We start from the raw sequence: 14907 nt of genomic DNA, 5'->3' as shown, positions 1-14907 counted from the left end.
CTTTGTACACTCTTGGCATTCTCTTCATGAGCTTCAAGAGGTCGTCACCTGAAACGGTTTTCACTTCACAGGTGTGCTTGAAGCTCATGGAGAGAATGCCAAGAGCATCAGAGCAAAGGGTGGCTATTTTTTGTTAAGTACATAACTCCACATGTGTTCATTCATAGTTTTGATGTAAAATCTACAATGTAAATAGTCATGAAAATAAAGATTGAATGCGGAGAAGGTACGGAGCCCCTAAAGGGACATGGGGGAATTTTTTTTTTATTATAATATATTATTTATTTATTTATTTTTTTAGACATGTATCTCGTGCGCACGAGAAAGTTTCTCGTACGCACGAGATACTTTGTATGAAGTTATAAAAAAATTAATTAAAAAATTTATAATATAATAAATTGACATATATCTCGTGCGCACGAGAAAGTTTCACGAGATACATGTCTAAAAAAAAAAGAAGAAAAAAAGTATGTTTTGAGAAACTATCTTGTGCGCACAGAAAGTTTCTCCTGCGCACGAGATACATGTCGAAAAAAAAATTTTTTTTTTTTAGACATGTATTTCGTGCGCACGAGATACTTTGTATAAAGTTATAAAAAAATAAATTAAAAAATGTATATTTTTTTTGACATATATCTCGTGCGCACGAGAAAGTTTCACGAGATACATGTCTAAAAAAAAAAGAAGAAAAAAACTATGTTTTGAGAAACTATCTTGTGTGCGCGCACAAGAAAGTTTCTCCTGCACACGAGATACATGTCGAAAAAATAATAATAATTTTTTTTAGACATGTATTTCATGCGAACGAGAAAGTTGCTCGTGCGCACGAGATACTTTGTATAAAGTTATATAAAAAAAAAAATTATAATTTTTTTTTTTACATATATCTCGTGCGCACGAGATAGTTTATCGTGCGCACGAGATACATGTCTAAAAAAAAATTTGTTTTTAAATTATAAAAAAATTTTTTAATAACTTTATAAAAACTTTCTCGAGATACATGTCTTAAAAAGATTTTTTTTTTAATTAAAAAAAAAAAAAATTATAAAAAAATTATAAAAAAATTAATTTCCCCAATGTCCCTTTAGAGGCTCCGTAAGAAGGTGTGTCCAAACCTCAGGTCAAAAAGTGTGGACACTTCTGTTCTAAAAAAAATGTTTTTTTTCATGTTTTCACTCACGTTTTGCAGGATTCACTCCAACAATCCACGGCCACCACAACATTGCAGTCCTGTGGTAAACACTGCACCTGATAATTGTTGTATAATGCATATTTTCTATGTGATCTGCAGGGGAAAAAAAACACACTTTTTTTAACTGCAGGTGTCATTTATTTGCCTTTCACAGGGGAGTAGAAAAAAAGGGTGAGAGAAAGTACAGTTGGGACAAGTCATGCACTTTCACATTCCTACAAGCTGATGTACAAACAGCTGCTTTTACACAGTGTGATCACTATGCTCACGTGGTAAAGTTAAAGTTAAAGTACCAATGATTGTCACACACACACTAGGTGTGGCGAGATTATTCTCTGCATTTGACCCATCACCCTTGATCACCCCACAATTTAGTAGTGTTGGTGTGGAAATCACCTGGTATTATCCATGCAGTTAAGAGGATGTGTCCAGTATTACTCACAAGGGAAGGAGTTCAGTTCCATGTCAGACACAAAGATGGCGTACCGCTCCACACTATCTACATTATAGAAAAGGGGGCGAAATGCACTCAAAGTTGTCTGGCAAAAAGCAAAAAGCCATGTTAGTAATGAGAGTCCCTACATGTACATAAGAGGGTGGGTATAACAAAAAACTAAAAACATGCCGTGTATATTTCAGTCACTTTGCTGTTTTTGGTCACCTTTTTTGTTTCTTTTCACTGATTATTGTTCTATAGGACAAACCATTTTTCAGACACTTTGCTGTTTTCAGTGTATTTAAGTAACCACATACCGTATTTTCCGGAGTATAAGTCGCTCCGGAGTATAAGTCGCACCGGCCGAAAATGCATAATAAAGAAGGGAAAAAACATATATAAGTCGCACTGGAGTATAAGTCGCAATTTAAAAAATTTGAAAAAAAATGTCTGCTCTATAGTCCAAAAAATAAGGTCAATTCATTTTCTAATTCCATTTAATTTACCGGAGAAAGGGTCTTGAGTTTTGAAGCAACAAAACATTTTTACACTGATTTTTTTACACACAGAATTTTTAAACACACACAAAAAATGCTGACAATTTCATGTAATAGAAATTGTGGGCAAAATGTGTGTGTTTAGAAATTATGTTTGTTAAAATACACAGTATAACAATTCAGTGCAGAAATTATGAAATTAAAGTGAAAATTTTATGAAATTGTCAGCATTATGTGATGTAAAAAATGTAGTTAAAATAATTCAAACACTAAAAAAATGTATTAATTCAGTGTTAAAAAAAAAGTTTTAGAATTTAAAATATTATGCTCTATAGTCCAAAAAATAAGGTAAATTACTTTTCTAATTCCATATAATTTACCGGAAAGAGGTCTTGAATTTTGAAGCAACAAAACATTTTTACACTGAATTTCTTTTAACAAACTGAATTTTTAAACACACAAAAAAATGCTGACAATTTCATCTAATAAAAAAATGTGAGCAAAATGTGTGTGTTTAGAAATCATGTTTGTTAAAATAAACAGTATAAAAATTCAGTGCAGAAATTATGAAATTAAAGTGAACATTTTATGAAATTGTCAGCATAATTTGATTAAAAAATTAAGTTAAAAAAATTCAAACACTAAAAAATTAATTAATTCAGTGTTAAAAAAAATAATTTTGGAATTTAAAAAATTATAAATATTTTTTTCTGCTCTATAGTCCAAAAAATAAGGTAAATTAATTTTCTAATTCCATATAATTTACCGGAAAAAGGGTTTTGAAGCAACAAAACATTTTTACACTGAATTTTTACACACAGAATTTTTAAACACACATAAAAAATGCTGACAACTTCATCAAATACATTTTTTTTAGCAAAATGTGTGTGTTTAGAAATGATGTTTGTTAAAATACACAGTATAAACATTTTGTGCAGAAATTATGAAATTAAGGTGACATTTTTTGAAATTGTCAGCATAATTTGATGTAAAAAAAATAAGTAAAAAAAATTCAAACACAAAAAAATAAAAAGTTTTAGAATTAAAAATTTAGAAATATTTTTTTCTGCTCTATAGTCCAAAAAATAAGGTAAATTAATTTTCTAATTCCATATAATTTACCGGAAAAAGGGTCTTGAGTTTAGAAGCAACAAAACATTTTTACACTGAATTTTTACACGCGGAATTTTTAAACACACAAAAAATGCTGACAATTTCATGTAATAAAAACTTTGTGAGCAAAATGTGTGGGTTTAGAAATTATGTTTGTTAAAATACACAGTATAAAAATTCAGTGCAGAAATTATGAAATTAAACTGAAATTTTATGAAATTGTCCGCATAATTTGATGTAAAAAATTAAGTTAAAAAAATTCAAACACAAAAAAAATAATTAATTCAGTGTTAAAAAAAAAATGTTGGAATTAAAAAAATTTGAAATATTGTTTTCTGCTCTATGGTCCAAAAAATAAGGTAAATTCATTTTCTAATTTCATTTCATTTACCGTAAAAGGGTCTTGAGTTTTGAAGCAACCAAACATTTTTACACTGAATTTTTACACACGGAATTTTTAAACACGGAATTTTTAAACACACACAAAAAAATGCTGACAATTCCATCTAATAAAAAATAGTGAGCAAAATGTGTGTGTTTAGAAATGATGGTTGTTAAAATACGCGGTATAAAAATTCAGTGCACAAATTATGAAATTAAAGTGAAATTTTCATGAAATTGTCAGCATAATTTGATGTAAAAAATTAAGTTAAAAAAATTATAACCCAAAAAAATTAATTCAGTGTTAAAATAAAAAAAGTTTTAGAAATAAACATTTTGAAATATTTTTTTCTGCTCTATAGTCCAAAAAATAAGGTAAATTCATTTTTGAAATTGTCAGGATAATTTGATGTAAAAAATTAAGTTAAAAAAAAATTCTAACCCAAAAAAACTAATTCATTGTTAAAAAAAAGGTTTTAGAATTTAAAAAATTCTATTTTTTTCTGCTCTATAGTCCAAAAAATAAGGTAAATTCATTTTTGAAATTGTCAGGATAATTTGATGTAAAAAATTAAGTTAAAAAAAATTCTAACCCAAAAAAACTAATTCAGTGTTAAAAAAAATGTTTTAGAATTTAAAAAATTCTATTTTTTTCTGCTCTATAGTCCAAAAAATAAGGTAAAAATTCAGTGCAGAAATTATGAAATTAAACTGAAATTTTATGAAATTGTCCACATAATTTGATGTAAAAAATTAAGTTAAAAAAATTCAAACACAAAAAAAATAATTAATTCAGTGTTAAAAAAAATAATTTTGGAATTAAAAAAATTTGAAATATTGTTTTCTGCTCTATGGTCCAAAAAATAAGGTAAATTCATTTTCTAATTTCATTTCATTTACCGTAAAAGGGTCTTGAGTTTTGAAGCAACCAAACATTTTTACACTGAATTTTTACACACGGAATTTTTAAACACACACAAAAAAATGCTGACAATTCCATCTAATAAAAAATAGTGAGCAAAATGTGTGTGTTTAGAAATTATGTTTGTTAAAATACGCGGTATAAAAATTCAGTGCAGAAATTATGAAATTAAAGTGAACATTTCATGAAATTGTCAGCATAATTTGATGTAAAAAATTAAGTTAAAAAAAATTCTAACCCAAAAAAACTAATTCAGTGTTAAAAAAAATGTTTTAGAATTTAAAAAATTCTATTTTTTTCTGCTCTATAGTCCAAAAAATAAGGTAAAAATTCAGTGCAGAAATTATGAAATTAAACTGAGATTTTATGAAATTGTCCGCATAATTTGATGTAAAAAATTAAGTTAAAAAAATTCAAACACAAAAAAAATAATTAATTCAGTGTTAAAAAAAATTATTTTGGAATTAAAAAAATTTGAAATATTGTTTTCTGCTCTATGGTCCAAAAAATAAGGTAAATTCATTTTCTAATTTCATTTCATTTACCATAAAAGGGTCTTGAGTTTTGAAGCAACCAAACATTTTTACACAGAATTTTTACACACGGAATTTTTAAACACACACAAAAAAATGCTGACAATTCTATCTAATAAAAAATAGTGAGCAAAATGTGTGTGTTTAGAAATGATGTTTGTTAAAATACGCGGTATAAAAATTCAGTGCAGAAATTATGAAATTAAAGTGAAAATTTCATGAAATTGTCAGCATAATTTGATGTAAAAAATTAAGTTAAAAAAATTCTAACCCAAAAAAATGTGTTCAGTGTTAAAATAAAAAAAGTTTTAGAAATAAACATTTTGAAATATTTTTTTCTGCTCTATAGTCCAAAAACTAAGGTAAATTCATTTTTGAAATTGTCAGGATAATTTGATGTAAAAAATTAAGTTAAAAAAAATTCTAACCCAAAAAAACTAATTCAGTGTTAAAAAAAATGTTTTAGAATTTAAAAAAATTCTATTTTTTTCTGCTCTATAGTCCAAAAAATAAGGTAAAAATTCAGTGCAGAAATTATGAAATTAAACTGAAATTTTATGAAATTGTCAGCATAATTTGATGTAAAAAATTAAGGTAAAAAAATTCTAACCCCAAAAAATTAATTCAGTGTTAAAAAAAAAAAGTTTTAGAATTAAAAAATTTTGAAATATTTTTTTCTGCTTTATAGTCCAAAAAATAAGGTAAATTCATTTTCTAATTCCATTTAATTTACCGTAAAAGGGTCTTGAATTTTGAAGCAACCAAACATTTTTACACGGAATTTTTGAACACACAAAAAATGCTGACAATGTCATCTAATAAAAAATTGTGAGCACAATGTGTGTTTAGAAATGATGTTAAAATACACAGTGTAAAAATTCAGTGCAGAAATTATGAAATTAAACTGAAAATTTTATGAAATTGTCAGTTGATGCAAAATTAAGTTCACAAAATTCAAACGCTAAAAAAATCAGTTACATAAATTAATTCACAGCCAAAAAACGTCCTAAAGTTTCTTTTCCCCAAAGTTTTCAGCACTGCTTCCAGCCCACCAGTCCAAAGTTGCCAACAGTGTTGTGGACACAACACATGCTAGCCACACATCAGCGCGTCTTTAGAGTGGTCCACGCCAACAAAACCAGCACATGCTCTCTTTCTCACTCACTCGCTGCTTTTAGCACTCGCTAAATTGACTACAGGAAGAAAAATGTGTTCATTCAACAACTTTTCTCCAACTCACTCCAAGTTGAGAGCTCACGCTATAAAGTCCGGACATGAGAGGAAAGTGCCTGTTCCGCTTTATCGTCTCCACCTTTTAGGTTTTAGGGACTAGACGAGGCAGCTTCGATAGTCCCTTTAAACTCAGACTACCTGCCAGGTGTGAAGGGAGGGTGGGGGGCCAACACGGGCAGGGGTCCGTCCCACAGCGGTGTGTTCGGTGGGATCAGCTGTTCTTCTGCTGCGCCTCTCTTTGAGCCGAGGACGACGGACCTGGGCTGTCGTCGGTGTCGTTGGCATCTGGGTGCGAGGGCGAAATGTCTTTTATTTTGAAAATATCAGTGGGGTATTGCAAAGTAAAACACCAGGCTTGAGCACAGCGGGGCCAACTAGAACCCCCTCAGAGTAGAGCTCATGCATAGAACCCACAGAGAAGTAAGGAGGGTTGTACGGTACTAATAAAGTACTAATGGTACTAATAAAATACTAATGGTACTAATAAAGTACTAATAAAGTACTAATGGTACTAATAAAGTATTAATAAAGTACTAATGGTAGTAATAAAGTACTAATAAAGTACTAATAAAGTACTAATGGTACTAATAAAGTACTAATGGTACTAATAAAGTACTAATTAAGTACTAATGGTACTAATAAAGTACTAATAAAGTACTAATGGCACTAATAAATTACTAATGGTACTAATAAAGTACTAATGGTACTAATAAAGCACTAATAAAGTACTAATGGTACTAATAGAGTACTAATATAGTACTAATAAAGTACTAATGGTACTAATAAAGTACTAATAAAGTACTAATGATACTAATAAAGTACTAATAAAGTACTAATGGTACTAATAAAGTACTAATGGTACTAATAAAGTACTAATAAAGTACTATTGGTACTACTAAAGTACTAATGGTACTAATAAAGTACTAATGGTACTAATAAAGTACTAATGGTACTAATAAAGTACTAATGATACTAATAAAGTACTAATCAAGTACTAATGGTACTAATGGTACTAATACAGTACTAATAAAGTATTAATGGTACTAATAAAGTACTAATGGTACTAATAAAGTACTAATGGTACTAATACTAGGACCCACACTATTTATAATGTATACGGCGGCTAGTAGTACCGGTTCATTTTCGGTACAGTAAGAAAACAACAAAATATACATTTTTGGGTTATTTACCAAATTTGCAAAATCTTCCACCAAAAATATTTTTCTAAGTGGAATATTTGATGTGAAGTAATGGGAACCTTGGATAGGTCAATAATTCATAATAACATTGATTTTGATTCAATATTATGTTTTGAGCAATGACAGTTTGAAAGAAAAAAAAAACAGCTTTGTTTTATTAGTCAACATTGCAACTTTTTCTAAATTACATTTAACCTTGAAGCTTTTTTATTTCACTTTTGTTATGTTTTTGTTTATTTTAATAGTATTTTTAGAATGTGCCGTGGGTAGGGATGATGTTCTAAACCGGTTCCCCCGGTTGTTCGATAAGAAAAGAACCGATTCCATGGACTCGAATCCCTTTTTGAGAACCGGTTCCCGTCATCGAGGCCACTATAGTAAAGAAAAAGAGTTGGTTCTTTATTCGAATCCCTAGGAACGAATCCCGTCCCACAGGAAACGCCCTGTGGGACATCACAGTAAATGACGTAGCTCAGTCATTAGGCGGCAGATACAGAAAGCAGCAAAAATAATGGACCGGAAAAAACGCCTCAAGGCATGGCTTCATTTTACAAAAAAATACGACAAGGAAACGGCAATATGCAATTATTGCCAGGCTTCGCTGTCATGTGAGGGGAGCAGTACAACAAACATGTTGAAACATGTTCAGGCCGCACATAACCTGAACGTTCGAGAACCGTGTTGTGTCTTTGACACGTGGAGAAGCAGCGACAGAGATGACGAAGCACGCCCCTCTTCCTCTGCTTCAACCTGCAGTCCCAGTGATAGTGCCGGTGAGTAACTAACGTTAACTGTTGCTGGTAATTTCCATATCTGCTCACTTGTAGCCTTTAGGCTAAAATAAGGTTACCTCTTATGTCAACCAGGACTGCAGAATTGTTGATTGATGACTGTGGTGTTCTTAGTGTCATAGTGTGTGTAGTTAGTATGTTCCAATAGCAGCAGAAGTGCACTTTTTGGAGAGCTGTATTATTTTCAGTTTTGTGCCCAAGGGACTGATTTTATTTAACACTATATTATTATTTATACACCTATAGTGATCACAGAGACAGGTTGTTTTTGTGTTACTGTATACTGTTTGTTTTTTCTGAAAAATCCCACTTAATATACTTTGGGTAACAACAGTCAATATTTATTTATTTTGTCTTATTTTATTTTTTTCTTATAAAATAAAAGTGAGCTTTTGTTAAACCAAATATTGTGTGTTTTTTTACTATATACAACAACTTATTTGGATTCGATAAGAGAATCAATAGAATCGGGTCGATAAGAGGATTCGATAATGGGGTCGAACTTGATCATTTCTTATCAAACATCATCCCTAATGGTCAGTCTAGCGTACGTCCACTTTTGACCAAGACCGTATACAGGGGGGAGTAACGGAAGACCTCACCTCCCCCTCCTGCATGGATGTGCAGCTGGGACAAGGACAGAGACATCTCTCGGCCCTCGGGATCAGTGGGACTCTGCAGGATGTCGTGCAGGGCGTTCCTACGGCCCGTCCGGCCCGAGGCGATGAAGTCGGCGTACGTGACCTCAACATCAGACATGGCTTGAGCATCGTTCACACGGCAACACCTGCAAGTAGGAGCACAAGGGGCCTTTACAAAGAGACACAACACACAACATTCTACAAACCCCGTTTCCATATGAGTTGGGAAATTGTGTTAGATGTAAATATAAATGGAATACAATGATTTGCAAATCATTTTCAACCCATATTCAGTTGAATATGCTACAAAGACAACATATTTGATGTTCAAACTGATAAACTTTTTTTTTTTTGCAAATAATCATTAACTTTAGAATTTGATGCCAGCAACACGTGACAAAGAAGTTGGGAAAGGTGGCAATAAATACTGATAAAGTTGAGGAATGCTCATCAAACACTTATTTGGAACATCCCACAGGTGAACAGGCTAATTGGGAACAGGTGGGTGCCATGATTGGGTATAAAAGTAGATTCCATGAAATGCTCAGTCATTCACAAACAAGGATGGGGCGAGGGTCACCACTTTGTCAACAAATGCGTGAGCAAATTGTTGAACGGTTTAAGAAAAACCTTTCTCAACCAGCTATTGCAAGGAATTTTGGGATTTCACCATCTACGGTCCGTAATATCATCAAAGGGTTCAGAGACTCTGGAGAAATCACTGCACGTAAGCAGCTAAGCCTGTGACCTTCCATCCCTCAGGCTGTACTGCATCAACAAGCGACATCAGTGTGTAAAGGATATCACCACATGGGCTCAGGAACACTTCAGAAACCCACTGTCAGTAACTACAGTTGGTCGCTACATCTGTAAGTGCAAGTTAAAACTCTCCTATGCAAGGCGAAAACCGTTTATCAACAACATCCAGAAACGCCGTCGGCTTCGCTGGGCCCGAGATCATCTAAGATGGACTCATGCAAAGTGGAAAAGTGTTCTGTGGTCTGACGAGTCCACATTTCAAATTGTTTTTGGAAATATTCGACACGTGTCATTCGGACCAAAGGGGAAGCGAACCATCCAGGCTGTTATCGACGCAAAGTTGAAAAGCCAGCATCTGTGATGATATGGGGGTGCATTAGTGCCCAAGACATGGGTAACTTACACATCTGTGAAGGCACCATTAATGCTGAAAGGTACATACAGCTTTTGGAACAACATATGCTGCCATCTAAGCACCGTCTTTTTCATGGACGCCCCTGCTTATTTCAGCAAGACAATGGCCCAGCCACATTCAGCACGTGCAACAACAGTGTGGCTTCGTAAAAAAAGAGTGCGGGTACTTTCCTGGTCCGCCTGCAGTCCAGACCTGTCTCCCATCGAAAATGTGTGGCGCATTATGAAGCGTAAAATATGACAGCGTTGAACGACTGAAGCTCTACATAAAACAAGAATGGTAAAGAATTCCACTTTCAAAACTTCAACAATTAGTTTCCTCAGTTCCCAATCGTTTATTGAGTGTTGTTAAAAGAAAAGGTGATGTAACACAGTGGTGAACATGCCCTTTCCCAACTACTTTGGCACGTGTTGCAGCCATGAAATTCTAAGTTAATTATTATTTGCAAAAAAAAAAATGTTTATCAGTTTGAACATCAAATATGTTGTCTTTGTAGCATATTCAACTGAATATGGGTTGAAAAGGATTTGCAAATCATTGTATTCCGTTTATATTCACATCTAACACAATTTCCCAACTCATATGGAAACAGGGTTTGTGTATCTTAAAACGAAATACCTATATTTATCCATCCATTTTCAACCGCTTGTCCCTTTTTTGGGGTCGCGCTCAAATCAAATGAAGGCCAAAAAAACAGCATGTACAGAGAGGAGACATTGCGCTCTTATTTTGAAGGGACAAACAACAGCCGGGGTTAATTAACCACATTGTTGATTGATTGATTGATTGCGATTTTTATTAGTAGATTGCACAGTACAGAACATATTCCGTACAATTGACCACTAAATGGTAACACCCCAATAAGTTATTCAACATGTTTAAGTCGGGGTCCACGTTAATCAATTCATGCTAACATTAGCATGTTAGCATGCTAATGGGGTGCATGGAGCCAAACAAAGGGAATTATCACCGACTGTACTTTAATATAAATGGATTTATTATCACATTTACATTCATTTATATTCTGTAGGACGTATTTTTGCGGCAGGGGAATTCGTCCCTGAATGTATATTTTAATAATAAATGACGTCACCTTATGCCTACCTTGGATGCGGACTCTCAGTGGCTCGGCTCGGCCTTCATGTAAACACCGCCGCTAAAACACCAACAATAAAAAATAAAATAGCCCCAGCGTGTTCAAATAACGCCGATTGGGAAAGAAAGCGACATGAACTAATAGAAAAATAAGGACATAATCACATTAGTGGCGGGAGAGTGAGGCCAAGCCAACTGTGAAGTCTCCCGTCTGCATCTTCCTCCTTCCCGGCCAATCAGCTGCCAGTGTGCTGGTAGGCGAGCGCTGATTGGACGAGGCGCAACACAAAGGATGAGAGGAGAACCCCGAGGGGAAGCCAATGCTGCATTCATGGTCACCTCGGAAAATAACACCACTTGACAAAACACGCAAGGTAAATAAATACATATATACATACATATATATATATATATATATATATATATATATATATATATATATATATATATATATATATATATATATATATAATTTTTGATTTTTAATTAAAAAATATATTTATTTTATTTTATTTTTATTTTGCCAATTTAAACCTGTGACATTTACTGATCAAAGGCCCTTAAAAAGAAAGAAAAGTTAAAATATAAGATATTACAAGAGAAAAAAAAAAAATATATATATATATATATATACATATATATCATTTTTTGTAATTTCTTATTTTTTTGTATTCTTTTATAAAAATACATATATTTTTTTAGTTATCTTACTGATCAAAGGCCCTTAAAAAAAGAAAGAAAAGTTGATGTATAAGATAATATAAGAGAGAAAAAAAAAACTTTTAAAGAATATAAAATATATATATATATATATATATATATATATATATATATATATATATATATATATATATATATATATATATATATATATATATATATATATATGTCTTAATAAGGTTATCCAAAAAATAGTGCTCGATACCGTAGTAGAGGGCAATATATGTATGTGTGGGGAAAAAAAATCACAAGACTATTTCATCTCGAGATGAAATAGTCTTGTGATTTTTTTTCCCCACACATACATATATATATATATATATATATATATATATATATATATATATATATATATATATATATATATATATATATATATATATATATATATATATATATTTATATATATATATATATATATATATATATATATATATATATATATATATATATATATAATTTTTTATTTGTTTTTTATTTTATTCTTTAAAAAAAATTGTAATTAAAAAAAATAAAAAATGCTAAAAAAATATTTTTGATTTGGTTTTTGGTTTTATTTTTTTTAATTCTTTAAAATGTTGTTTTCTTTTTTTAATTTTAAAGAATTAAAAAAATACAAATTAAAAAAATATATATGTATATATACATATATATATATATATATTTTTTAAATTTGTTATTAAAAAAATATATACGTATACATATATATATATATATATATATTTTTTTTTAATTTGTTATTAAAAAAATATATACGTATACATATATATATATATATATATATATATATATATATATATATATATATATATATATATATATATATATATTTATTAGTATTTTTATTTTTATTTTATTTTTTTATTCTTTAAAATGTTTTTTGTTTTGTTTTTAGTTATTTTGCCCATTTACTGATCAAAGGCCCTTAAAAAGGGGTCAAAATAAAAAACAAAAGTTGATATATCTCATATTTTTTGTTCAGGACTGATGTTTGAGAAATTTGAGCAATAAATAAACAAAAATATATATATATATAAATATTCAAAACGTGTTTACACTCTTCAAAATTCGGATATTTGATTGATGGTGGTTTAAATCGAATGTCCCCATTTGACAATATAAGAGAAGAAATAAAATAAAAATTAATATTAAAAAACAGTATGTATATATATATATATATATATATATATATATATATATATATACCGTATTTTCCGCACTATTAGCCGCACCTAAAAACCACAAATTTACTCAAAAGCTGACAGTGCGGCTTTTAACCCGGTGCGCTTTATATATGGATTAATATTAAGATTCATTTTCATAAAGTTTCGGTCTCGCAACTACGGTAAACAGCCGCCATCTTTTTTCCCCGTAGAAGAGGAAGTGCTTCTTCTTCTACGCAAGCAACCGCCAAGGTAAGCACCCGCCCCCATAGAACAGGAAGCGCTTCTTCTTCTACTGTAAGCAACCACCCGCCCGCGTAGAAGAAGAAAAAGCGTGCGGATATTACCGTACGTTTCATTTCCTTTGTGTGTTTACATCTGTAAAGACCACAAAATGGCTCCTACTAAGCGACAGGGATCCGGTTCATGAAAAGACGCAATCTCTCCATCCGCACACGGATTACTATTTCACAGCAACTGCCTAAAGACTTTCAAGAAAAGCTGGCTACTTTCCATGCATATTGTAAAAACAAGATAGCTGAAAAAAAGATCCGGCCAGAGAACATTATCAACATGGACGAGGTTCCACTGACTTTTGATATTCCTGTGAACCGCACTGTGGATACAACGGGAGCACGTACGGTGAATATTCGCACCACAGGGAATGAGAAGTCATCCTTCACTGTGGTTCTAGCTTGCCATGCTAATGGCCAGAAACTTCCACCCATGGTGATATTCAAAAGGAAGACCTTGCCAAAAGAGACCTTTCCAGCCGGCGTCATCATAAAAGCTAACTCGAAGGGATGGATGAAGAAAAGATGAGCGAGTGGTTAAGGTAAGTTTAAGTTTACGCGAAGAGGCCGGGTGGCTTTTTTCACGCAGCTCCGTCCATGTTGATATACGATTCCATGCGCGCCCACATCACGCTGGTTTTAATATATTATTAAAGTTTGACTGACCTATTTGACTGTTTTTTTGACATTCCTTTAGCGCAGTTAGATGCGGCTTACAACACGGGGCGGCTTATAGGTGGACAAAGTTTTGAAATATGCCGTTCATTGAAGGCGCGGCTTATAACCCAGGGCGCCTTATGGTGCGGAAAATACGGTATATATATATATATATATATATATATATATACATATATATATATATATTGTAGCTGAGAGAGGCTCCAGCGCCCCGTGCGACCCCGAAGGAAATAAGCGGTAGAAAATGGATAAATGGATATATATATATTTATTTATTTATTTATTTATTTTTAGTTATTTTGCCAATTTAAACCTGTGACATTTACTGCTCAAAGGCCCTTAAAAAGGGATCAAAATAAAAAGAAAAGTTGATACATCTCATATTTTTGTTCAGGACTGATGTTTGAGAAATTTGAGCAATAAATAAACAAAACATATATATATATATATATATATATATATATATATATATATATATATATATATATATATATATATATATATATATATATATTCAAAACGTGTTTACACTCTTTAAAATCCGGATAATTGATTGATGATAATTAAAATCGATATATATATATATATATATATATATATATTTATTTATTTATTTTATTATTATTTATTTTTTTGCAGTTACTTACCACAAGATGGAGACATTGCAAACCTAACACGTCAACTAAAAAAATAGGGTAAAAAGAGTCACAATTATTAACGATTATTTGATCCACTGCTGAATTTGTCATTTTTTATTTTTCTATTCAACATATTTTTTTGGCACTGAAATGAAACTTGAATATTTGTGCATGCATTGCAATATTGACACTAATAACTGTATGGCAA

General features: G+C 31.3%; 1 protein-coding gene across 2 annotated transcripts; it reads right to left on the bottom strand.

The window, feature by feature from the left end:
• Positions 1 to 1069: 1069 nt before the first annotated feature.
• On the bottom strand, positions 1070 to 11433 carry LOC133582163 (cAMP-dependent protein kinase inhibitor alpha-like). Of its 2 annotated transcripts, none has more exons than XM_061936296.2 (3): positions 11206 to 11433; positions 8900 to 9084; positions 1070 to 6592 (listed from the first exon to the last, which is right to left on the bottom strand). In XM_061936296.2, the coding sequence occupies exons 2-3, from the start codon at positions 9054 to 9056 to the stop codon at positions 6519 to 6521; spliced, it is 231 nt and encodes a 76-aa protein (XP_061792280.1). In that variant the 5' UTR covers positions 9057 to 9084; positions 11206 to 11433; the 3' UTR covers positions 1070 to 6518. The 2 variants fall into 2 exon arrangements, with proteins under 2 accessions (XP_061792280.1, XP_061792272.1); XM_061936288.2 differs by having other exon boundaries at positions 1071 to 6592; positions 11217 to 11433.
• Between the last annotated feature and the right edge of the window lie 3474 nt (positions 11434 to 14907).

The sequence above is a fragment of the Nerophis lumbriciformis genome, linkage group LG03, assembly GCF_033978685.3.
Source record: "Nerophis lumbriciformis linkage group LG03, RoL_Nlum_v2.1, whole genome shotgun sequence".
NCBI classification, from domain to species: Eukaryota; Metazoa; Chordata; class Actinopteri; order Syngnathiformes; family Syngnathidae; genus Nerophis; species Nerophis lumbriciformis.
This window is presented reverse-complemented; position numbering and strand designations above follow the sequence as displayed.